The 22,824-nt window shown below is 57.3% G+C and overlaps 4 protein-coding genes across 23 annotated transcripts in view; 3 read left to right on the top strand and 1 right to left on the bottom strand.

Annotated features, from left to right (window-relative positions):
* NHSL2 (NHS like 2) overlaps positions 1–9,379 on the top strand; it is a 28,882-nt gene extending 19,503 nt beyond the window's left edge. For 7 of the 14 annotated variants that reach the window (XM_063416528.1, XM_063416530.1, XM_063416533.1 and 4 more), the window contains exons 2-7: positions 552–704; positions 1,752–1,956; positions 2,833–2,964; positions 4,058–6,268; positions 6,356–6,488; positions 6,814–9,379. In XM_063416528.1, the coding sequence (XP_063272598.1) occupies positions 621–704; positions 1,752–1,956; positions 2,833–2,964; positions 4,058–6,268; positions 6,356–6,488; positions 6,814–7,126 (3,078 nt within the window). In that variant the 5' untranslated portion in view covers positions 552–620 and the 3' untranslated portion in view covers positions 7,127–9,379. Of the gene's footprint in view, positions 1–551; positions 705–1,524; positions 1,662–1,751; positions 1,957–2,832; positions 2,965–4,057; positions 6,269–6,355; positions 6,489–6,813 lie in introns of all 14 variants that reach the window. The other 7 variants (XM_063416522.1, XM_063416525.1, XM_063416524.1 and 4 more) reach the window with 4 other exon arrangements.
* Positions 9,380–9,779: 400 nt separating this feature from the next.
* Positions 9,780–10,840, top strand: PIN4 (peptidylprolyl cis/trans isomerase, NIMA-interacting 4). 2 transcript variants are annotated; one of them, XM_063416537.1, is made up of 4 exons: positions 9,909–10,049; positions 10,220–10,293; positions 10,409–10,528; positions 10,665–10,840. In XM_063416537.1, the coding sequence occupies exons 1-4, from the start codon at positions 10,010–10,012 to the stop codon at positions 10,821–10,823; spliced, it is 393 nt and encodes a 130-aa protein (XP_063272607.1). In that variant the 5' UTR covers positions 9,909–10,009; the 3' UTR covers positions 10,824–10,840. The 2 variants fall into 2 exon arrangements, with proteins under 2 accessions (XP_063272606.1, XP_063272607.1); XM_063416536.1 differs by lacking the exon at positions 10,220–10,293 and having other exon boundaries at positions 9,780–10,049.
* A 2,312-nt stretch (positions 10,841–13,152) lies between these two features.
* Positions 13,153–17,489, bottom strand: ERCC6L (ERCC excision repair 6 like, spindle assembly checkpoint helicase). Its single transcript, XM_063416556.1, has 2 exons — positions 17,400–17,489; positions 13,153–17,256 (listed from the first exon to the last, which is right to left on the bottom strand). Exons 1-2 carry the CDS (start codon positions 17,450–17,452, stop codon positions 13,413–13,415), a joined length of 3,897 nt encoding a protein of 1,298 aa, XP_063272626.1. The 5' UTR covers positions 17,453–17,489; the 3' UTR covers positions 13,153–13,412.
* Positions 17,436–22,824, top strand: part of OCRL (OCRL inositol polyphosphate-5-phosphatase) — a 22,221-nt gene continuing 16,832 nt past the window's right edge. For 2 of the 6 annotated variants that reach the window (XM_063416560.1, XM_063416557.1), the window contains exons 1-11: positions 17,436–17,899; positions 17,993–18,072; positions 18,565–18,644; positions 19,174–19,279; positions 19,505–19,543; positions 19,981–20,091; positions 20,164–20,247; positions 20,557–20,677; positions 20,765–20,926; positions 21,813–21,914; positions 22,321–22,435. In XM_063416560.1, the coding sequence (XP_063272630.1) occupies positions 17,451–17,899; positions 17,993–18,072; positions 18,565–18,644; positions 19,174–19,279; positions 19,505–19,543; positions 19,981–20,091; positions 20,164–20,247; positions 20,557–20,677; positions 20,765–20,926; positions 21,813–21,914; positions 22,321–22,435 (1,449 nt within the window). In that variant the 5' untranslated portion in view covers positions 17,436–17,450. The remainder of the gene's footprint in view (positions 17,900–17,992; positions 18,073–18,564; positions 18,645–19,173; positions 19,280–19,504; positions 19,544–19,980; positions 20,092–20,163; positions 20,248–20,556; positions 20,678–20,764; positions 20,927–21,812; positions 21,915–22,320; positions 22,436–22,824) is intronic. The other 4 variants (XM_063416558.1, XM_063416563.1, XM_063416562.1 and 1 more) reach the window with 4 other exon arrangements.

The raw sequence follows: 22,824 nt of genomic DNA, 5'->3' as shown, positions 1-22,824 counted from the left end.
GGAGCAGCGCTCAGCTCCCCACAGGGCCAGTTCACTGCTGAGCCCAGATCCTGCTCCCTGGGACTTTTCCACCCATCAGGGTGTTTCAGAGGGTCTGAGCAGTCCTCACAAAGGTTTCCTTCCCTATCCATGCCAGGGCATTGCGTGTGAGCCCCAAGCTGCAGTGCAATGGAAGCAACAGGTCCCTGGTTCCTGCCTTTCAGTTGCAGCTTCTGCTCCTCCACAGCCAGGATGTTGCTCCACCAGAGTGTGCACCATTTCCTGCACCCGGGCGCGGTTAGGCACGGGTGGCAGGGCTGGCTTCCTTCCCCAATTTCAGTCAGCTCCCTTCTTGGCAGCCCTCAGGGACAGTGTCCAGCCCTCAAAGTGGTGGTGGCAATAAGGGCTGGTCCCAGCGGTCAGAAGCCTGCCAGGGTGGGATGCAGCCACATCCTGGCATTCCTGGAGCTAGGGTGGGATGAGCACTGTGCTGGCACGGTGTTATCCCACAGCAGCACCTGCAGGGAAACCACCCCCTACCTGCCTCTGACCCCACTCTCTCCTGCCTGCAGCCACCTCTAACCTGGACCTCGAGAGCAAGAAGGCCGCCCCTGCCAAGCTGCCATGGCAGCAGCCTGTGAATGTCTTCCTGGCAGCTGGACGCCCACCAGGCATGGAGCAGCTGCACCAGGAGGCCCAGCTCAACCTCCAGAGCTTGCTGCAAGGTAGCAAGGAGAGAGGCTAGGGTGGGCTAGGTGAGGGTGGTGGGTGGATGCTGCCTGGGGTAGATGACCACAATGAGATTCTGAGCTCATTTCCCAAACACGTCTGAGCCACTCCTTGGACCTCACCAGGCCACATGAGCTGGGTCCTTGGGATCCCAGCCTCCAGTAGCCCCTCATTGATCTCACCTCCCAAGTAGCTGCTGCAGGTGCCAAAACAACTGGGACCAGGATTGCCTGCTGGGGCCACTGAGGTCAGTGTGGCCACCAGGGCACCCAGGAGCCCCACCACAACACAGTTCTCATGAGGGCCTCAGGGACCTGCCACGGATTTGCCTAACTGGATCAACGTGGCCAGTGATTTTGTTTCCTTCCAATCTCTGGTCCAGGCTGTCACATGGCCCTGGCTCTGATGCTCCTCAGGCATCAGATGAGATCAGCAGCCCAGCCATCCACAAGCTTGTAATCTCATTAAGTCAGCCTGAGCAGCCCTGCTTTCCGCCAGTCCACAGCCACCAGCATTAATTAGCTCAACAATTACAGGATGGGGACACACTGAGTTCCTGGCTGTCCCCACTGAGACCCACCACATCCCCTGATTGTGCCCTGGGAGGAGTGGGGCCAGCTGCTGGGATATTTGTGCTTCTTCAGTTTCCCCAGACCCTCCTTGGGGTTTCCCTCACCTTCTGAGCTGTCTGTCCTGAACAGGCATGGCCAGCTAGCCCGGGGACAGCCAGAGGGGACAGTCACCATCCCTTCACATACCCCCCTGTACCAGGATCTGGCAGCAGAAGCAGGGTCCCAGGTGCCATTTTTCTTGCAGAGGAGTATGAGGAGCAGTACACCGAGAGCAGGGTCACCGGGCAGACCTTCCGTGCTGCTGGTCACCTTCCCCCTGAGACATCCCCTGAACCATCACCTCGACCCCCCCCTGCCAAGCGCCTTGAGTTTGTGCTTATGGTGAGTTCTAGGGTGGCAGCGCGGGCAGCAAGTCCCTCTTTGTGTCTCACCCTTGTCCCTTTGGTGGCTGACATGTCTTTCTTCCCCCAGCCCCCAAGCCAGCGAGCGGCCGAAGAGGAGAGCACCAGCAGCACTGTGCTCGATGCTCGGCCTCCTGACACCTCCCTGAGCCTCCCCACCAGCCCAGACAAGCAGCACCCCTGGCCCAGGGCCTTCCCCCTGCCCCCAGTGGAGGAAAAGCAGTTGCACCAGCCTGGCTCCATTCACACCAACATTGTCCCGATCAATGTCTCTGGTAGGGCAGCATCCCGTGGCGCAGCGGGGGTACACAGGGTGCACACAGAGATGCACCACAGCAGCCATCTGGGGCAGAGTGTGGGTGGGTGGAGGGGGCTGTGGCTGCAAGCTGTGTTCCTGTGAGTTAGGTGGGCACCGGGGCAGAGAGGGGACAGCAGAGCCATGCTGTCATCACTCCCAGCCATCTCTCATGCCATCTGCAGCTTTTTGCATCTGGTCCACTGGCCATGCTGCTGGCAGGTCTCACATCCCTGATGTAATGCCCAGCCAGCCAGGTCTGTTGTCACCTGGGCTCGCACCACATGTCATGCACCTGGCCTGTCTCACCTGTCACCCCTGTCTGTCCATCTGCTCATCCTCTCAGGGCCAAAGCTCCAAGCAGCACGGTCCTGCCCAATCCTTGCAGACACAGGTACCACGCTTTGGCCCAGGTCAGAGTCTGGAGCTGGTGGCTGGGTGAGGCACCCCTTCTGAAGGGCAGAGGTGTCTCTCCACCCTTTCCCTCCATCATGGAGAGCTGTGCTAGGGCCACACTGGTCCCTCTCCATGCCTCAGACCCATCCCCAGTCTGACTTAGCACAGTGGTGCGGGATCTGGCCTTACCAGCGCAGACCAGTGCCTGTCACGCAGCACAGGGCTGGTTTCTGTAGCTTTCCGTCCATCCCACCTCCATCTGCAGCATTCCCACTGTGCCTCCATCTCCCCCGTGCTCACCCCACATGGCTCACACCATCCTCCTGCATCCCACGCTCCCGCCTGTGTCACCATCCCAGGCTGGGGACATGCAGAGAACACGGGTGATGGAGGGGGCCGAGCTCCTGGCCTGGCAGCAGCTTGCGGCACTGTGGCGTACCGCTGTTTGTTTTGGCTACAGGGCAGCACTTTGCTAGGCACGCGAGTGCTCGTCACTCCCTGTTTAACACAGAGACCGCGATGAACCCAAAGTCCACCCTGCGGCGTAGACGGACCATTATTGGATTCCCTAACCTGTCCCTGCGAGACCAAGGTGACGGCAAGAACCGCGCAGGCAGCACCCGGGCAGGGCTGGCACCCCCTAGAGCTGCCCTGATGGTGGCACAGCCACCCTGGGGCTGGCAGCCAGCCCAGGCACAGATGGGCCCCCCAGGACACCCTGACCTGTGGTGCAGGCACCACACTGACTCTGCACCCTCTGAAGGCACTGAGGCGTTGGGCACACTGGTGACACTGGGCTGGCCTGGGGCTGGCATGGCATCAGGGACAGCCCCATCATCCTGAGTCAGGGTTCTGAGACGGGAGTCACCCAGGCCCCAGCTCCAACAGCTCCATGTGCCCACCTTCCCCATGGGCAGACCCTGTTGCAGGGTGCCTTGGCTGTGGGGCACACACCTGGCCAGTTCTTTGCTGGGGCTGGTGAGCTGGCCATGCCAGTGCCAAGGGTGTGCATGTGAGAGTGCCTGGAGTGCTTCCAGGCTGTCATTGAACCCTTGGGAACAGCAGCCACTGTAGTTCAGGGGCTCCGTCCTGCTATCTCCTGTGGAAGGTGTAGAGAAATCAGAGCAAATCTCTCTGTGGAGGCAGGTAGGGACAGAGAGTTAGGGTTGCTCCTCCAAGGCAGTTTTCACAGGGTAGGAGGAAGGTTTCTTCCCATGACAGTGGTCAGACCATCAACTCGTCTTGGCTCCTCCTTTGGAGTCAGTCAGATCTGAGCCCACCACAGCCTTGAGCATCCCTGTCTGATGGGAATGTTCATAGTGGTGCTGCTGGCTCCTTCCCCATCCTGGCTGTGCTGTGATGAGGTGCCGCTGTGAGGCACAGTGTCCCTCCCTGTCCCAGCTGGCAACGTCTGACCTGGCTCCTCCTGAACCCTATCTGTGCCCCCACCATGGAGCAGTACCAGGTCAGCACTTTGGTTGCCATGGGACTGATGTCCCTATGGGTAGAGCCTCCTGCCATGGCTGATTTGTCCCTGGCACATTCCAGCAAACAGATCCATATTTTATGCCTGGGCAGAGGTGAAGCCTCAAGACTGGCCATGGGTTGGGACAGAGTACAGGGCAAGGCTGTGTGCCTGTGAGTGAGGCAGGATGGTGCTCATCAGACTCTGTCTCTCCCTGCAGGAAGCACCAACGGCCCCACATCCAGCACGCACACAGCCATCGCTGAGTCCCTATCCTGCAGCTTCGTGCCTGAGACCACGAGTCGGGGGACAACGCCCCAGGAGATCAGCCCTCGTCCACCCCTCTCAGCCCCACTGAGGAAGACCTTCAGTGACCTCGGGGCCCGCTGTTGCCAGCCACCTACTGCCATGGATGGGGCAGCCAACCCTTGTGCCAGTGCCTGCAATGGGACACAGGGCCCTCCTTTTTCCCCACCCTGGAGCCCCCTGGGGTATGGGAGCCCCCCCAGCCTCACCACTGGCCCAGGCAAGGGGCCCACCTGCACCTCGCCAGGTGGCTCTATCCCATCGCCCAGCCCAGGATCACCTGCCACCTCCACCTCCTTCTTCATCGCCACAGAAGAGCGCATGGGCAGCAATGGGCCCAGCTTCTTCTCTGGCCCAGTGCCTGCCTCCCCCACCAGCTCTGGGTGCATCCAAGGAGCCAAGGGGAATTTCTTGCTGGGAAGCCGAGAGGAGCTGGAGCCAGCAGCAGGGCCGGTGCAGCTGGGGGTGGAGCAGGCAGGATGCCGGTTCCGTGAGCGGTCACTGTCGGTGCCCACTGACTCGGGGTCCCTCTGCTCTGTGGACATTGCATACGCCGAGACCCGGCGGGGCAGCACCAACTATGCCCTGGGCTACCCCAGCGCCAGCTCCGAGGGCAGCACCAGCACTGACAACGTCTCCCTGGGGCTGGAGCCTGAGGGGCAGCGGCGGCGGCGCTCCAAGAGCATCTCCCTGAAGAAGGCCAAGAAGAAGCCCTCGCCACCCACACGCAGCGTCTCTTTGATCAAAGAGGGGCATGACAGTGACATGGGGCTCACTGCAGCACTGCCCAAGGACCAGCGGCCCAAGAGTCTGAGCATCCCACCAGAGCTCCAGGGTCACCGGCTGGTGCATGCCAACCCCCAGGGGAGTGCAGGCAGGGAGCCCAACAGCACAGCTGCCCCCCAGCAGTGGCATCTCACGGACTGGAGGGCCAGCAGTGATCCCTACCAGTCCCTCTCTGGCTCAAGCACAACCACAGGGACCACGGCCATTGAGTGTGCCAAGACACGGGGCAGCTCTGAGTCCCTCGTGTCCCCTTCAGTCTCCAGGGCCACGACGCCCTCCCAGCTCTCTGCTGAGGTAGACGTCAAGACCTCCTCACCAGGCAGGCCCACAGGGCTGATGTCCCCATCCAGCGGGTACTCCAGTCAGTCAGAGACCCCAACCCCCACTGTACCCACCTCCACCATCCTCGGGCACTCCCCGCACCAGGTGCGTGTGAGGCCCCTGGTCCCTGAGAGAAAATCCTCTCTGCCCCCCACATCCCCCATGGAGAGGAGCCCCAGGGGCAGGCTGTCCTTCGACCTCCCACTGACTCCACCCGCCCACCTCGACCTCTCAGGGCTGAAGATCTCCCTGAAGGGGAAGACGAAGGTCAGCCGGCACCACTCTGACTCCACCTTTGGCACCAAGCTGGCCCAGAAGACCAGTCTCATCACACCCATCATGCCTGTGGTGACACAGTCGGACTTGCGCTCCGTTCGCCTCCGCTCCATCAGCCGCTCAGAGCCAGAGGACAATGCTGATGGCCCAGAACACATGGAGGAGCCAGCCCACGTCTCCTGCCCAGGGCTGGAGAGGAAAGTGAAGCCACCTGTGGCAGAGAAGCCACCACTGGCCAGGCGCCCCCCATGCACCCTGCCCAAGCCTCCAGTTCTGCGGGAGGAGAGTCCCCTGTCCCCCAAATCCCCACCAGGCACTGCCAGCAAGGAGAAGGGGCTGGCACAGGATGCTGTCGTGGTGCTGAGGAGAGGGGAGCTGGGGAGGGGTTTGGGGGAGCCCCACTTGTCCCTGACCCCAGTGGGGCCCCGGCGGCTCTCACAGGGCAGCCTGGATGAGCTGCAGCCAGAGCGGAGCGGTGCCAAGGGGGAGCGCAGGAAGGCCAAGGTGCCGCCACCAGTGCCCAAAAAGCCCAGCGTGCTGCACCTGCCACCCATGCCAGCCTTGGCACAGCAGGGAGCTGGTGTGGGGGACCTGCCACCCACCCCCAGCCCTATCATCACGCTGGACACTGACCCCACCTGCTGCAACCCTGACGCTGAGGATCCACCATCCCCCAAGGCTGTGGGCACCACAGGCTGGCAGGCTGCCAGCGAGCCTGCCAGTGAACCTGCCCCTGAGCAAGGTGAGGGTCTCCCCACCCTTATGGTGAGATCACCCCAGGCACAGGAGTTCCCCATGGCATTCACTGCTGTCTTCTCCCTGCCCACAGGCAGCTCAGCAGAAGCTGGCATGGAGGAGAAGAGCTTTGCCAGCGACAAGACGGCCGAGTCCATCGTGGAGGAGGATGATGAGGTGTTCACAATGTCCCGCACCACGGAGGATCTCTTCACAGTGATCCACAGGTAAGGCTGGTGCATGCACTGGAGCAGACAGCCCTGGCACTCACTGCATCCCACCACTGTCACAGCTCTGAGTGTAGTGTCCCCCTATCAAGACACCTCCATTTTCCATACTGGGGTTTATCCTTGGGGACAGCCCAGTTGCTACTGCCTTGAGCAGAGTGCAACCAGCAGGGAGGGTCCAAATTAGTCCTGCTTGCCAGGAGCACCACCTGCCATGCTCATGTCACCTTGTCCCAGCAGACCAGGCTAGGCACTACCATAGCCCTTGCTCTGGGACCTCACTCCAGCCCCAGACTGCTCCCACCCATGTCCCTTTGGTGCCTAGGTCGAAGAGGAAGGTCTTGGGGCGGAAAGAGCCTGGTGACACCTTCAGCAGCCGACCCACCTCCCACTCACCTGTAAAGACTTCAGGCTCCCCAACTAGCGAATCCCTGGCAGCAGCGGGCAGCAGCGGGAAGTCTTCCAGCAGGAATGAGGATTTTAAAGCCCTGCTCCAGAAGAAGAGCAGCAAAACCAGCCCTGGTACTCGGCCATCTGCTGCTGAACTGCTCAAGACCACAAACCCACTGGCCCGGAGGGTCATCACAGAGTTTGCCCCTGAGCTGGACAGTGCAAACAGTCCCAAAAGCCAGCCCTGACCACACAGGGGTCCCTCCAGCTGGAGGGGTGGCGATGGCTGCAGAGGGAGCGCTGCTGCAAAGGGCTGTCCTGGCTGCTGGGGAGCTCCTGTATCCTGCTGGCAGGTTCTTAGGCTTTTTTTCCTTATTTTGAGAGCTGCTGGCAAGAGACAGTGGCTGGAACCCAAGCCCTCATGACTCTGGGCCCTTCCCTCGAGGGAAGCAGCTGGAATTGGCCCTGGCTGAGCCAGCTCCTGGGATTGAAAGCTCCTGCCCAGGAAGCAGACCAGGATCACAGCCCCCAGTGTTGCCCCATGCCTGCAGCGAAGCAGCGTGAGACTCTTTGGTCCCTTCGGCATGTGGTACTTTAAACAGCTTTTCTAATGCACAGTGGTGGTGATGTTTGATTCTCTTCCCTTTGACATTGTACCTTGAGTTTCCCATGCAGAGATACCCTGGCTGAATTCAGCAGGACACACAGATGCACTTTGGGAAGACACCAGGGGTTCGGCTGGATCTGCGGTTGCTTTCGAAGAGTCACAGGAGGAGGTTCCCTGTCATTGCCCTGAGCATCCTCCCTGTCACAGGGAACTGGCACCCGGCGTCCGCAGCCAGCACCACCACCTCAGGCCAAACCCCTACCCCTTGAAAGCCCCCAAAATGCTGCATTTTGGAGCTCCTCAGCTCTCAGTCCAAAAACAAACCCCCATGGTTGCCTCCAGTGCCAGACCCCTGGCCTCACTGCACAGGGGTCCAGCAGCCACCCCACTCCCTGCCAGCCCCCGCGCCAGGGGTCCTGCACCCAGCTGCTGGCTGGGGCGATGGGGGTGCTGTGCCATGGGAAGGAAGCTCGTCCCCAGCTCTGCCTCCTGCATCTCCCCGCCAGACTCTGCGACAACTTCCTCTGCTGCCCTAGCCACCAGAGGTCCTGGGATGGTACCGAGATGGTGGCTGGAATCCAGATGGACATCAGCTGAGCCACCTCCCTGGTGACTCCTGGATCCCCTCAGGGTTTCCCACCACTCACCCATGCCCACTTGCCACCAGGGACCTGAGCAAGGCAAAGAGGGACACATGCCATCAGGGCATGTGCACAGGGCCATGGAGGAGGGTTTGCATGTCCTTGGGTGGGATTTACCCTCCTCACCCCCTCTTGCCCTTCCTGGCCTGGCTCCAGCATGGGGGCCCAGCAGCCAGTAACAGAGCCATGGTGTGGGGAGGAAACAAGCTCTGAGCACAAGCACGGCCATGCGCCCAGAGAAACAGGAAGAGCCAGCCATGGCTGACAAAGAAACAGTGTTAAGGGCAATTTCTGCTTGATTTCTTAATGTATTTCCAACACACTCCAGCCCTCCTGTGCTAGTGGGAAGTGGTGCAGTGGGTCCAGGCAGCAGCAGGGCACCACAGTGGTGCTTCAGTGTCCCTCCAAGGGGCCTGGGCTGCTCTGGAGGTCTCTGCCCCACCAGGAGGTCTACATCCCCGGGCAGCACAGCCCAGGCAAACACTTCCCCATCCTTATCCCCACCCTGGATCTGATCCCACTGAGGCTCCAGTTGGTTCCCCTCTCTTCTGTCCTGGTACTCACCCATCTCTCCTTTTCCTCTCCCAGGGCTGCAGATTTAAGCCTGTAATTAAGAGCCAGGCTGAGAAACTCAGGAAAAAAAAAAAAATAAAAAGAAAAAAAAGGAAAAAAAAGCCCCCACAAAAAAAGCTCTAATGAATGTCCACATTTCACCCCCATCCCATGGCCCCAGCCAGTGGCAAGGTGCTGGCGCAGGATGGGGCCAGGGTACAGCTTGGGAAGCTCTGGGGACGGGTACATTTTGCACATGACTGCTCAGGAAACCAGGGACAGAGCCGGCAAAAGGGGCTAGGAACAAGCACAGGTCAGGGACCCCCCTGCAACACCCCCAGCACCACTGGCAGCTGGAGCTGCAGGGGAGAAATGTTCAAGAGGGTCAGATGGACAGAAATTGGCCATGGAATAGAGATCGGCTGTGCGATGGAGATTGGCCATGGGATGGAGATCCTAATTTCCCTGGCTGAAGGAACATGCTCTTCGTGGGGCTCCTCCTGGCTGAATGCTCGTCCCTGGCCACTCGCTCCCTGCTCCCTCTGGCTGCGGCTGTTCCGCTGGAAGGCAGAAGGCAGTGGGGTCCCGGGAAGAGCCTGGCCAGCAGAACATCCCTGCCCTGGGGTGGGGGCCGCCAAGGTGCCAACTATGGAATGTTGTACTTTTTATCTCGCCAGCTTGGTAAAGTGCTCCCTGCTGCCCGCCTGTGCCTGTGCTTCTTTGGGCTGTTGAGGGAGGGGTGCTGGGGAGGTGGGCGGCCCCTGACACCCCTGGCTGGCTCGAGGGGAACCCGGCCTCATCAGCTGGGACCTTTCGAAGTGTCTGCCGCGCACTCGTGTGTCCCCAGTGGCTCTGAGGGAGGGGCGCGGGGACACCTGAGGTGTCAGAGACAGCCCAGGCTGGGCATTGGGGCCGGGGATGGTGTGGGGAGGTGGGGATGGATTTGGCGTCTCGGGGACAGGTGGGGTGGATATGAGGGACAGGGACAGCCCGGGGGACTGCTGGGGTCAGCCCTCGTGCTGGGGACAGCGCTGGGCACTGGGTACAGGCCTGGGGGAGGACTGGAAGTGTGGAGGGGTGGACTGGGAGTGGCCTTGGCATTCTGGGGCAGGTGGGATGGATGAGGGCGACAGCCCTGCGTGTTGGGGACAGCCCTGGGCGGGCGCTGGGTACGGCCGAGGGTGCCGAACGCAGCCCTGTGTGCCGGGTGGGGCCAGCCCCCCCCACGGGCAAGCACGGCCCCGGGTGCCGCGGCCCCGCGCGACCGCTCCCTGCCGGCACGGCGCGGGCAGCTGGGGGCCTGGGGCAGGGCGGGGACTTACGGCGGTAAGATGGCGCCTAAAGGGAAAGGCGGCGGCAAAGCCGGGAAGGGTGAGTGGGGCTGGGCGGCACCGGGCCGGCCCCGGGACCGGCCGGGACCGGGCCTGAGCGTGGTGGGGGCGACACCGGGACCGGGCCTGGGGCTGGTGGGCGCCGAGACAGTCTCAGAGCCTGGCAGGGGCGGCAGGGATGGGGCCGGTGTCAGGGTGCTCGGTTCACAGGCGGCGACAGCGGCGGCGGCGGCAGCAGCGAGGGCAAAGCACAGGGCCCGAAGGGAGGCGGCAGCGCCGTCAAGGTGAGCGTCGGGGGCCGCGGGGGCCAGGCGGGGTGCGGGTTCTCTGCTCCAGCAGCTGGAGGCTCGTCCCGCCCGGTGGCCCCGCTTGCCACAGCTCCGCTGCCCTCCCCCTCAGGTTCGGCACATCCTGTGCGAGAAGCACGGCCGGGCCATGGAGGCTATGGAGAAGCTGAAGTCCGGGCAGCGCTTTAGCGAGGTGGCGGCACAGTACAGTGAGGACAAGGCCAGGCAAGGGGTGAGTGAGTGCTGCACCCGGGACGGGGCAGCAGCTGCAGGAGCCTGGGTTATGCTCGTCACCAGCAGGACCCGTCCCATGGCCACATCACCTGCTCTGAGTCTCAAAGCTTAACCCCAATGGTCCTTTCCTGCAGGGAGACCTGGGCTGGATGACCAGAGGCTCCATGGTGGGACCATTCCAGGAGGCAGCATTTGCCCTGCCTGTGAGCAGCATGGACAAGCCCGTGTACACGGACCCTCCCGTCAAGACCAAGTTTGGATACCACATTATCATGGTGGAAGGCAGAAAATAAAATGTGAATGACCATGATGACCTTGTTGACTGCTTGAATCCCAAGTCCCAGATACCTTGGCCTTGGAGCAAGTCGGGCACAACCAGCAACATGCCTGGAAGCAGATGGCTGTCCCTGCCACTGTGCTGGCAGAGCAGGGCCCTGCCTGGAGAGGTAAAGTGTCCCTGGGAAGGGTGAAACAAGAGCCTTTTAGAGATGTTGAAGTCTCTGTTGCTTGGCAGGCCAGCCTCTTTATCTCCTGCTGTGGAGATAATGGTCTGTCAGCGGAATGAGTTGCTCAGGCTTTTATCTGCAAACAGAAATTATGCAGAAAGGGACAGAGGGGATCCCAGGGCTTGGTCTCCATCTCTATCCTCCCCAGGAGGGTGCAAACAGTTCCCATGGTGCAGGTTGTGCTCCAGGGTTGCAGGACAGTCCCTTCAGTGGAGGGTAACACTGGAGCAGGGTCAGGCCAGGCAGGGAAGGGCACTGGGGACAGGAAGGAAGAGCTCTCCTGAGCACAGACTCACCTCTTCCTACAGCTCTACTTTGTCCACTCAGAACTGGAGGAAGAAACTGGGTAACTCAGGTTTGAATAAGAAAAAAAGCCACCAAACACTTGTGTTCTACTTTCTGTCCCCTCCCCATGCTGTGGGGTATACAAGGGAAGCAGTTCAGCAAGGTTCCTGCCATCTCAGGAATCCAGCCCACAGAGCCCTCAAACCTGCTACAGCTCCAGCAACAGGCACCAGCTTTGTTTACAGGTGAGCACCATGCACAGAGCTTGGAGATGAGGAGAAAACATCAAAGAATAAAAGGTCCTTCTCTTCTCTCCCTTTTCAGGGTGTTGGTTTTGCTAAATATGGAATGCTCAGAGAAGCCAGTGAATGGCTTGCTATGGAGGGCAGACAGGCTGCCCAGAGCAAACACTGCCCAGTGTAATGGTGCTCTGTTAATAAACCACTTGTTTCCAGGCTACCAGAGCTCTGTTCTTTCTTTTAGCAAAAGCACATTGACACAACTGCACCAGCAGAATTAGATCCATGTTTGCTGTGGTTCCAAGTACAAAGAGCTCCTCTCCCAGACTGCACAGCTCAGCCAGGTGTGGTGTCCTGTGCTACAGTGTAGTATTGCAGAAGGCAGCATGCCATGGCACAAGGAAACATCCATATCTGCTGCTGTGCTTGTCACCAGGTGAGACTGGCAGGAGTCAGTACCAGTGACAAGCACACCAGACTGAGGCTGTGTTGGTGAGGGGCAGAGTCACTCAAAGCCAGAACCAGGAGTTTTTGAGCTGCTGGTTTGTGGGACTGAGGTCTTCTCAGCCAGTTTGCTGACAACACTGAGCTGTGTGGTGTGATCACACACTAGCAGGGAAGGACGGATCCAGAGGGACCTGGACATGCTGGAGAGGTGAGACCACAGGAAAAGTACAAGGTTCTACATGGGTCAGGGCATTACCAGGCACAAATGCAGATAGGGCAGAGAAGGGACTGAGAGCAGCCCTGGGAGAAGGGATTGGGGGTGATAGTTAATGAAAAACTCTCCATGAGCCTGCAGTGAGTGTTCTCAGACCAGAAACCCCCCATGTCCTGGGCTGCACCCAAAGGAATGTGGGCAGCAGGTGAGGGAGGGGATTCTCCCCCTCTACTCTGTACTCCCAAGATCCTGGCTAGAGTCCTGCATACTGTTTTGGGGACCCCAGCATAAAAAGGACACGGAACTGTTGGAGCAAGTCCAGAAGAGGCCATGGAGTTGATAAGAGGACTGGAGCATCTCCCCTGGGAAGAAAGGCTGAGAGAGTTGGGGCTTTTCAGGCTGTTCAGCCTGAGGAAGGTTGTGTGGACAACCTCATAGCACATTTCAGTATCTGAGGGGGCTGGCAAGGGAGACAGAGAGGGACTCTTCATCCAGAACTGGAATGATGAGATATGGAGTAATGGATTCAGGCTAAGAGGGCAGGGTTAGAAGGAATACTGGGAAGAAATTCACTCTTCACCCTGTGAGGGTGATAGAACACTGGCACAGGTTGCCCAGAGAAGCTGTGGCTGCCCTATCCATGGAAGGCCAGGCTTGGAATAACCTGGTCTAGCAGAAGGAGTCCCTGCTTGTGGCAAAGGTTGGAACTTGAGGTCTTTGAGGCACCCAAATGGGGGGTGACCTTCAGGCACGCAAATTGGCTAATTTAAAACCCATGAGGTAGGAACAACAACAGCCCAAGGCTGGGCTGTACAGTGGCCACGGGACTGTGCTGTCCACATCTTCTCAGGGGAGAGGACCAGGAGAACCTGGAGGATAGAAAGGTGATGCCAGGGCTGTCAGCATGGAGAGGGGTTTAGACATCAACAATACCATTCTTTTTAATTAAATAACCAGACAAGAACATGAACCATTTTCACCTTTGTGAGCTGACTACACAGTGAAGTTCCCTCCCCAGCATCCAACACCTGGATGTTTGGACTGGTTCCTCAAGCAGGAGGTGCTGAATTTGCTCTATCACATGTCATATGGCAAGCACAAGCCTGGAGCTGGCTCAGGGATCCCAGGGCCGTGGTACAGACACATGGTAACAAGGAACAGCCAGACTGCCTTCACAGAGCCACATGCATGTCACTTCTGGGCCAGCTGTCTGTACAAGTTCAGAGTCAGAAGCATAACTTCAGGATCTCCACTTTTTATGTCAAGAGCTTGCAGGAAGCAGTCCAATGCCTCCTGGAGTTTTCCATCATTCTGAAGTTTCTTCCCATTGTGTACCAAGGTGTCATAATCTGCAGCAGGAGAACTCTGCCCAATGCCGTTTTCAGAGCTGCTTTCCTGGGTGAAGTAGTCAATCTGCTCGCCTGACTGGAGCTCGGTATCACCCATGGATTCCTCCTGAGATGACTCAGTCTCCTCTGCCTCAGACTGCTCAGTTTCCACACTGTCTGTGTGGGAGGACTCTTCACTTGTATCAAGTGTTTCTCCAGTAGGTTCTTCTTCAGGCTCAGCAGATTCCCCAGTGCACTCCTCAGCTTCATCTTCCACAAGCCCGTCTTGCTCTGCATCACCATCATCACCATCATCATCACCATCATCATCACCATCATCATCACCATCATCACCATCTTCTTTATCAGTGGTTCCCATGATTTCCCCAATATCCTCCACCTCATCTACCAACCTGCTGATGAACGAGCGCCTGGAAGCATTAGACCTGTTTCCACTGTTATTTAGTTGGGGAGAAAAGATGGCTTTAGCTCTTCTTGTGTCATATTTAGGGGTGGAAGCGCTAATTCCTTCTGGAAGTCCGTGCCGAATGCTGTCCAAGGGAGAGGAGAGCACTTGTTCAGGCTGCTCTTCACTCTCACTGTCTGAAGCAATTCTGTTTAAGCATTTCCTCCTACCAAAAGTAAAGAGACCACTGCTTTCCTCCAATGCTTTACTCCCTTGCAGGGAGGCATTTGGCTCTTCCTCGGCTGTGGGACTGGGTTTGCCATGGCTATTGGTCTCACTTGGCCAAGTTTTGTTAGGAGGTTCTTTGTCTGGAGATTTACATAAGCTTTCTGCCTGGAGTTGTAAGCTCTCCTTCTCGGGTTGTTCCACTGATCCATCTCTATTTGAGGCATCCTGCCATCCCTCTTCAGACTCTTCCAAAACCAGATTGAAGTCAACTTGATCCTGGAAAGAAGGAGCAGATGTACCCTCCAAGCTGTCTTCTAGCACGTGAGACTTGTAGAGCTCAGCATTGATTTCTGCTGTAACCTTTGATAAACTCAGCACTGCAGAAGCAGAAGCCAGCTCAGGAACATTGTTCTGCTCTGTCCCCAGGGCAGTGTGTGGCTCAAGTACCTGAACTGACAGTTCTGCATCCCTTCTAGGATCATCAGCCATGCCAGACTCAGAGGAATTGTGACAATGCCCAGACAGGTCATTCCTTGCCTCAGCCAAGCTGTCTGAATGTACCTGCAAATGCTGTTTCTCTTGGAGGCTCTGACTCCCTTTCTTGAGTGCGGGAGATGATGGTGTAATGCTAGATTCAGGATTCTGCTCAAATTCTTGTATATCAGATTGTTCTGCTGTCTTGCTGGTATTGAGCATTTCTGTCTCCATACTGGACACATCATGTGCCTGTTGCCCTTCATCCAAGTCAACAACAGTCAGAGTCGTCATTTTGGAGCTGACATCAAGGACCTGAGCCTCCTCATCCTCTGTAAGATCAACAACTTTGTCTTTTTCATGTGCATCAATTACTGGTGGTGAAACAAAGTGAATTTTGTCATTCAACCCTGGAGACAACTTCTTTGGCCCTGAAACTGATCCTGATGGTCTTTGCCACTTCTGTTCACAAGCATTTCTGATCCCCTCCATCCTCTGATCTCTGAGCTGGGATTCCAGCTGGACCAGCTCGTGAGCTTTCTGTACCCTCTGCTGGATATACTGCTGGGCTTCCTCACTCTCCACCTGCTCCTCAAGAGCCATCTCTCTTGTGTAGATCAGGTCGTGGTCGGAAATGCCAAACATTGCCAAGGAATGCAGGTAAGCAAGGTGCTCATCCAGCTGCAGGTCAGACTTCCTTTGCATGGCGTGCAGGGACTGCAGCTGGATCTGAGTCGCAGATGTCCGAGTATCTTCCAACGTGAAGAGCTCCCTTAGTTCCTGTTTGGAGAAATAACGGAACGGGTTCTTTTTGTCACCAGTGGTCTGTCTGATTAACGAGTCCTTGAATACCTGCCGCCTGTATATCTTCTCTTCCACGGTGCCGCAGGTGATCAGTCTGTAAATCACTACATTCTCTTTTTGCCCAATTCTGTAAGCTCTGTCCACAGCCTGAGCATCGGTTGCTGGATTCCAGCTGGGATCAAAGATCACCACTCGGCTGGCTGCTGTCAAGGTTATGCCAACGCCCCCAACCTGCGTGGTGAGCAGGAAGACAGAGTAGTCGGTGTTGCTCTGGAAGGCATTGATGCGCCTCTCCCGCTCCGTCAGGTGGGTCACTGTGCCGTCGATGCGCAGAACCAGGAATTGTCGGCGAGACAGGACAAGCTCTATAATATCCAGCATCTTCCTCGACTGTGAGAACACCAGGGTTCGGTGTCCCTCTTCTCTCAGCCGTTCCAGCAGTCCCACAAGGAACTGCATCTTCCCAGACTCCTGGATCACAGTCTCATCAGAGAGATGATCTATTTTGTTCATGCCTGAAAGAATACCTGCTTCCATCCTGTAATCCTGCTCAAAGCCCTCCTGCTCTTCTAAGCCCAGCTGGATACAGGCTCTCGCAGACAGAAGCCTGGGGTGGTCACAGAGTTTCTTCAGGACTGTCAGCTCGGCCAAAGGCGATCGGGTCGTCATCAGCACTTCTTTCACATGATCCAGGCAGAGAAAATTCCTGTAGATTTCTTCCTGCACCGGTGCCAGGTACACCCACACAACAAAGTCATTCTTCCTAGTGAGAGATGGCATGAGGGGAGCCTTGCTCTCACTTGGATCCTCAGGAAGAGGAGCATCCGCTTTATCAGCATGATAACTTTTGATGTCTTCCTTGGTCCTTCTGAGGAAATAGGGCTTTATAATTGCCATGAGATTCTCTGATATCTTTAGCCCCAGTGCTTTCTCACCTGGAGTTGCATCCTTCTCCCTTGCCCTGGTAATGGGATTCTCATATTCCATTTTAAAAGTTTTGGCAGTTCCCAGGAGGGAGCCTTGGCAGGCAAAGTCAAATAAGGACCACATTTCTCGCAGGTTGTTCTGCACAGGGGTGCCCGTAAGCAGGACACGGTGCTGGGCCGGGATTGCGTACACACACTTGGTTGTCTTGTTTGATGGGCATTTGATCTTATGTGCTTCATCGAGAATGACGTAGTCCCAGACAAACTCCTGCTCATGGCGGCTGGCCAGCTGCTTCCAATTGTTAATAAGCATCTGGTAGCTGGTGATGATGATGCCATTCTTCCTCTGGACCCTCTCTAGGTTCCTGGTGCGCTCTGTCTTGCTGGTGCCATGGAACTCCTTGACGCGTAGGCCAGGCGTCCAGCGAGCAAACTCAGCCAGCCAGCTGCTGACCAGGGTGGTGGGCATGATGAGCAGGACATGCTGGACGAGCTCGGCGTCGAACATACCCGAGAGGAAGGCGATCACCTGGATGGTCTTGCCCAGGCCCATGTCATCTGCCAGGATGCCACCAGGCTTGCCCTCCCGGTGCAGGCGGTACAGAAATGCAACACCTTCCCGCTGGTGCTGGAACAGCTTCCCGTGCATCTCCCCGTAGATCAGCAGGCCGCTGCCGCACACGTCCACGAAGCCCCCATCCTCCTCCTCCTGCTGCTGCTCCTGCTCGGCCGCCGCCAGCGCCTCCTGCACCCGCTGCATGCGGGCCCTCAGCTTCTCGCTGGGGCGGATGGCAGCCGCTAACCGGAACAGCCGCAGCGCCTCCTCCAGGTCCCCCTCGGCCGCCGCCGCCTTCGCGCTGGTCACGAGCCTGGGGGAGTCACCGTGAGAACTGGGCGGCCAGACCCGGGCTCCACCCGGGAGTGCCGGCCCGCCACCGCCACCCCCGGCCCCGTCCCAGCCTGCCCGCGGCCCCCCGCAGCCTCCCGGCCGCTCAGCCCCGTTCCCCCTCACCCCCGGTACCGCTCCTCTTCCTCCGCCGCGTCTCCCGGCCCATGGGCGGCCATGGCGCCAGCACTGCCGCCCTGTGCTTCGAACCCGGCCCTTCCCGTCCTGCACCGCGCCACATGTAAATCAACAGCGCTCGAAGCCAATCAACGCCGGGGCGAGAACAAAGGGGCGGGGTCAAGCACTGTTCGCACCTCCTCCCGGGTTGAGGGAACACCGGGACAAGCACCGGTCCCGTCCGCTCCTTTTCCTGCCGTGTGGTGGGAAGCGAGGTGCAGGGCATCGAGGGGGAATCCGACAGACCGAGAAGTCCGCCCGCCGACGGTGCAATCTCGGTTCCTGCCGCGCCATCTGTGCACGTCACGGGCAAGGGCGGTGGGGGCCTCCCGCCAGCAGGGGGCGCGGCGGCGGCGGGCGCCGCTCTGCTTCGCGCCCGTGCCCAGCGCGGAGTCGCCGGGAGACCGAGCGCTGCCATGGAGGCGCGCGCCGCGGGCTGCGGCCTGCTCGTATCCACCGGGCGCGGCGGGGCCGGGCGGGCGGGGGGCAGCGGTGGGGTGGGGTAGGCTGGTGACCGGAGGTTTTCTTAACTGCTGGCGCAGAGCGTTGCCGGCGCGGAGGTGCGGGCCGGGCGGCGGCAGCCGTGCGTGCTCGGCCTGGAGCGGCGGGCCGGCGGCTACGGGTGAGTGCGAACCTGGCGGTGCCCGGCTCGCCTCTGTTGGTGCCGCTGCGGCGGAGCTCGGGGTGAGGCGCACCGGGCCCGAGCACGGTTCGGTTCGGTTCGGTTCTCCGCCGAGCTGCCGCAGCCGTCGAGACTCTCGGGATGCCTGCGTGCCCTCCGCGGCGGGCTTCCCTCACGCTGCGGGCGGTGACCCGCGGGACCGACGCTCTGGAGCTGCCTTCCCGGCTCCCCGGTGCTCCTCCGGCAACGAGAGCCGCTGCCACCCTGGTATCGGACCTGCCCCATGGCAGGGAGAGTTCGACAGCTCCTACTTCTTCCCCGGGATATCCGCGTCCTGCACGTTCTCACCTTCCTTTCCTTTTCCTCCTCCTGCCCCAGAAGCTTGGCGATAAAAATCAAAAACATTGTGTCTCTGTACGCACAGCTCCCTTTTCTGCGTGTGTGAACAGGGCGTTGCTGCCCGGTCTTTACAAACCTTCCTTCTGTCTGCAGGGTCGTTATTCGCTCCCAGGAGAAAGAAAACTCTCATCCGGATTATATTCCCATCAATAGCCGCTTTAAATGTGTGCAAGGTACTGACTGCTGGGGGGAAGATTGAGGATCTCTTGCTGTCCATCCACAAACCCCAATTTCAGGGGTGGTTCCTGACCTGCCTCCTGAGCCACAGTGGGTTGAATCCTTTCTCTGTGAAACAGCAGCTCACATTTTATGGAATTCCCTTGTTTCTCATCCAAGCAGGTTGTCATTCCATGTCAGTATGCAGTTGTGAGGAACTTGGCTGGCTCCAGTGTGTGGTGGGCTTGGCATCACACAGAGCCAACACATGCAGAACCTGGTTTCAGGATCTGGAGTTTGGTGTCTTCTGGTGTCTGTCTCTCAGGCTTCTCTGCTATGCCAAGAGTTGGGAGCTGTTGCCTTTTCCTGTATGTTTATGTCCAGACTTCCATAACGTCTAGCAAGCTCTCAGCATCTCACCTGTTGGATGAGGAGGGGCTTTAGACCTTGTCTTGGAAGAACTTAAATGGCAGCAAGTGGTCCTGGGGCGAATCCTTAGAAGGAGTTAAAGTCCTTTTTCCTGAATTTACTCATTCCCTTGTGCAGTTCAGCGATGTTCTGCTCCTGGTCTTGCTCTGTAGAGAAGCTCTGAAGTTCCTTGTCCAGTTGGTCTTTCCCAAAGTAGCTGCAGTGATGGGGAAAAACTGTCCAGGTATATGAAAACTGTGGGGTGGGACTCTCCCTGGCACACTTGTTGGGAGGCAACTGCCCAGGTTCTCTCTGCCACAACCGTTAGAAATGTACAGGTGTAAATTAGAGCTCTTTGTTCCTGTCAGGACTCTTTCATGGTTGGTAGCAGACTGTGTAATTATATGAGTCTTCAATTGCTGCAGCATCACATGTGAACTCTACTGATCCTGTTTTTTCTCTCTTCTAGAGGCAGAAGAAACGCTGCTGATTGATATAGCTACAAACAGTAAGTTTCATAAGGGCAGTGGTGTAGCTAAAGTCCTGTCAGGGAACAGCCACTGGTGCTTGTTTTGCCTTCCAGTCTTCCCCCAGGCTCTGTGTTTGTCCTCTGCTCCAGCAAGAATTGTTTTCCCTCTGATGTTGTCATCTGGCTCTGTCAGACACTCCGTTGTCATGACAGACAAGGTTTGAAATGCAAATGATTGAAATGTTTGCAGTTTTTCTTCCTGCTTTTCTTCCTGCTATGAGAACTCTTCTCTTCAAGATTGCAGTAGGGAGAATTCCTAAAACCTGGAGAACGTGCTGGGGATACCCCAAGCAGTGGGGGGGGACCTCAGAAGCGCAGGGGGAGTAACTTAGGTGCAGGTTTCCATCACAAACAACACCTGGAAGCTTGCAGGGACTCTGTGAGCCAGCCTGGGCTGACTCAGTGAGTGTTTGAAGCAGGCTGCAAGGTCCGGATCCAGGGTGACAAGGCACCGGAGCGGCTCTTTGAGATCCCTGACGAGGAGTGCTGCCTGGGATTCCTGTCAGAAGTGCAGAGCATACAGGAGGGTGAGCAGAGTTGCCCCTGTGCATGTGAAATCCTCTGCCAACAGTTTCTGACAGGGACGGGTTTTTTTCCAGCTCACCTGAAAGCGTCCCTTCCTGAACCTAAGGACTCAGCCATTTGGCATCAGGTGGAGAAGAGCCTCACAGGTCTGTCTCCAGGTACAGTTTGCTTTGCTCCAGGGCCTGTGCAGTGCTGGGGTGCGCAGGGTAGGAGCTGGGTCAGGCCCTGCTTCCTTGTCCATTAATTCCTTCCTGAGTGCTATTTTCACCCTTGGTTTGTGCATATTAAGCTCCTTCCTGCCTTGACTTGTGGTTAGTGCCCCTTTCTCCCATTTCCAGGGTCACACAGTTGATGTACTCCTACTATCATTTAGTTTTTTGCTCTCTGTGAGGTTACATTTTTTTCTTCTTGATCTGAACTGTTTCATATTGTTTCTCAAGGTGTTTTTCTTGGATTTTTCATTACAGGAGCTCTGGGGTTTGAAGATGACTTCAACACTCTGAGCCTAGAAAAGAAAAGAAACATGGAAAACCACCAAACGGGATCTCGACGGGAGCCCCCGCCTCCTCCTGTCCCTCAGAATAAGCAGTAAGTAAAGCAGGGGATCTGTTCCCTTTTTTACTTTTCTTCCTAGACAGCAGAGCTAGTTCTAGTGCTGCCTTGCCTCCTTCCTAGATTTCATCGAGAGAAAGAAGGCACATCCAGAGACCAGCCCAAGGTGACCAACACAATGCGCAAGATGTTTTTGCCCAGCACACAGTCGGGGCAGAGAGAGGGGCTCATCAAACATGTGCTGGCCAAGAGGGAGAAGGCCTACATCAACCTGCAGAACTTCAGGTGAGACCTAGGAGGGAAGGACAGAGCTGCAGGATCTCTCCTGTGAGCTTGGAGCTCACCCCTGGATTGGACCCTGGCAGCTGCTCATGGGTGGCAGCTCAGATGGCCAATGAGGATAGTACAACCCAAAAGTCACCAGGTGTCCATGGGGCAGCTGCTCCTTTTGTTTTCTTTCTGTGTGTGTCAGATCTCCTGAGCCTTGGTAAGGCTAGAGCAGGTGGGCAGAAAGAGTGAAGACAGATGTCACACCATAGTGTCGTGGTGTTGCCCCTCGTGACATGGTGTTAAAAGAGCTAGACATTTGCTGGTGGAAATGTCTTACTCCAAGAGGAGTGTCACTGGGAGTGAACCAAGCCTAGGAGAATCTTCGAGGAGTGGCTGAGGGAGCAGGGGGGCCTCAGCCTAGAGAAAGGAGGCTCAGGGGGAGCTTCTGGCTCTCCCCACTCCCTGACGGGAGGGGCCAGCTGGGGGCGTTGGGCTCTGCTCCCAGGGAGTAAGGGAGTGTACAAGAGGAAATGGCTTCAGACTGTACCAGGAGAGGTTCAGGTTGGACACCAGGAGGAATTTCTTCACAGGAGGGGTGGTCAGGCATTGGAATGGGCTTCCCAGGGAGATTTGGAGTCCCCATCTCTGGAGGTGTGCAAGGAATGCCTGGACGTGGCACTCAGTGCTCCGGGCTGGGTGACAAGGTGGGGATTGGGCACAGGTTTGACTTGATGATCCCAGAGGTCTTTTCCAGCCTCAGTGATTCTGTGACTTTCAGTTCTTCCATGGCTGTCATTGCCCCATGCAGGGACAGCTCACAGTGCGTGCTTCCAGCTGGAGCACTGCTGTGCTGCTGTGGTTTTCACTGTTTTCTAACAGCTCGGCTGCTTTTGTGTTGTAGGTTCTTTGTGGGAACATGGAATGTGAATGGGCAGTCTCCTGACAGCTTCTTGAATCCATGGCTGGTGTGTGACATGGAGCCTCCGGACTTCTACTGCATCGGGTGAGCAGCTGGGGGATCCAGGAGGGCTGGGTTAGGTTTAGGTTCCTGTCATGCTCTCAGAGGCTGCACAGAGATGAGCTGTGTCACATTGGGGCTGTTTGAGGGCAAAAAGCCATCAGATGAAACAGAGGATCAGGTTGAACAAAGCTAGCATGACATAATAGATTATCCTGGAGGCATCCGCAGAGCTCACTTGTTGTCGTCTGCCTAAAGTGGTGTTTCTCAGGGAGAGGGTTGCTGGAGGGGTTGGGGTAGGATCTCAGAGGCACTGTGGAGAAATTCTACTGCTTTATTTAGCAAGTGGCCATAAGGAGCTATCCCTCCAAGGGCTGTTGCTGGAGGTTTCACATTCCAGTAGGAAGAGGGAGATGTGCAGGAGGGCTGGAGCTAAGCTTTGGGTTTGCAGGTTCCAGGAGCTGGACCTCAGCACGGAGGCTTTTTTCTACCTTGATTCTACGAAGGAGCAGGAGTGGCTGTCTGCTGTGGAGAGGTCCTTGCACCCTAAGGCCAAATACAAGAAAGTGAGTTCTGCTCAGTGGCATGGGGGCTTGTCATGGAGCTGGTGTAATGGGAAGGAAAAAGGAAAAGGGCTTCCCTTTTACTGGGCATGTGCATGCCTGGGCATGTGTCAAATGTGTCAGGTTAAATCTGGACAGTCTGTTTCTGCACCACAGTTGTAGGGAAATACTGTACTTTGAAGTAGAAATTTATAAAGGTGGGGACTACAATACCTTTATCAAATAGGAGGTAGGTGTTAGGGAAGCAGCAGGTTCAAATTCTCTACCTATATTACCTTCTCATCCTGTAGTATAGAAGCCAGGTGTGTCCTGAGCTGGTAAATTGAATGAATAGCTTTTCCCTGAAGGAATAGTATGATTTATGAAGTGAAATCTTCCAGATGCTGCTGCCT

The sequence above is a fragment of the Prinia subflava genome, chromosome 20 (assembly GCF_021018805.1).
Source record: "Prinia subflava isolate CZ2003 ecotype Zambia chromosome 20, Cam_Psub_1.2, whole genome shotgun sequence".
In the NCBI taxonomy this organism is placed as follows: Eukaryota; Metazoa; Chordata; class Aves; order Passeriformes; family Cisticolidae; genus Prinia; species Prinia subflava.
Note: the sequence above shows the minus strand (reverse complement) of the source record. Positions and strands in the feature narration are given on the sequence as shown.

Excerpts from the sequence above, each read along its gene's own strand:
- PIN4 (XM_063416536.1), top strand. The coding sequence starts at position 9,795 with ATGGATGAGGGCGACAGCCCTGCGTGTTGGGGACAGCCCTGGGCGGGC. Across the intron at positions 10,050-10,408 it reads CGGCGGCAAAGCCGGGAAGG|GTTCGGCACATCCTGTGCGA; the intron begins GTGAGTGGGGCT and ends CCTCCCCCTCAG. Across the intron at positions 10,529-10,664 it reads AGGACAAGGCCAGGCAAGGG|GGAGACCTGGGCTGGATGAC; the intron begins GTGAGTGAGTGC and ends CCTTTCCTGCAG.
- ERCC6L (XM_063416556.1), bottom strand. The coding sequence starts at position 17,452 with ATGGCCGCCCATGGGCCGGGAGACGCGGCGGAGGAAGAGGAGCGGTAC. Across the intron at positions 17,257-17,399 it reads GAAGAGGAGCGGTACCGGGG|GCTCGTGACCAGCGCGAAGG; the intron begins GTGAGGGGGAAC and ends TGACTCCCCCAG.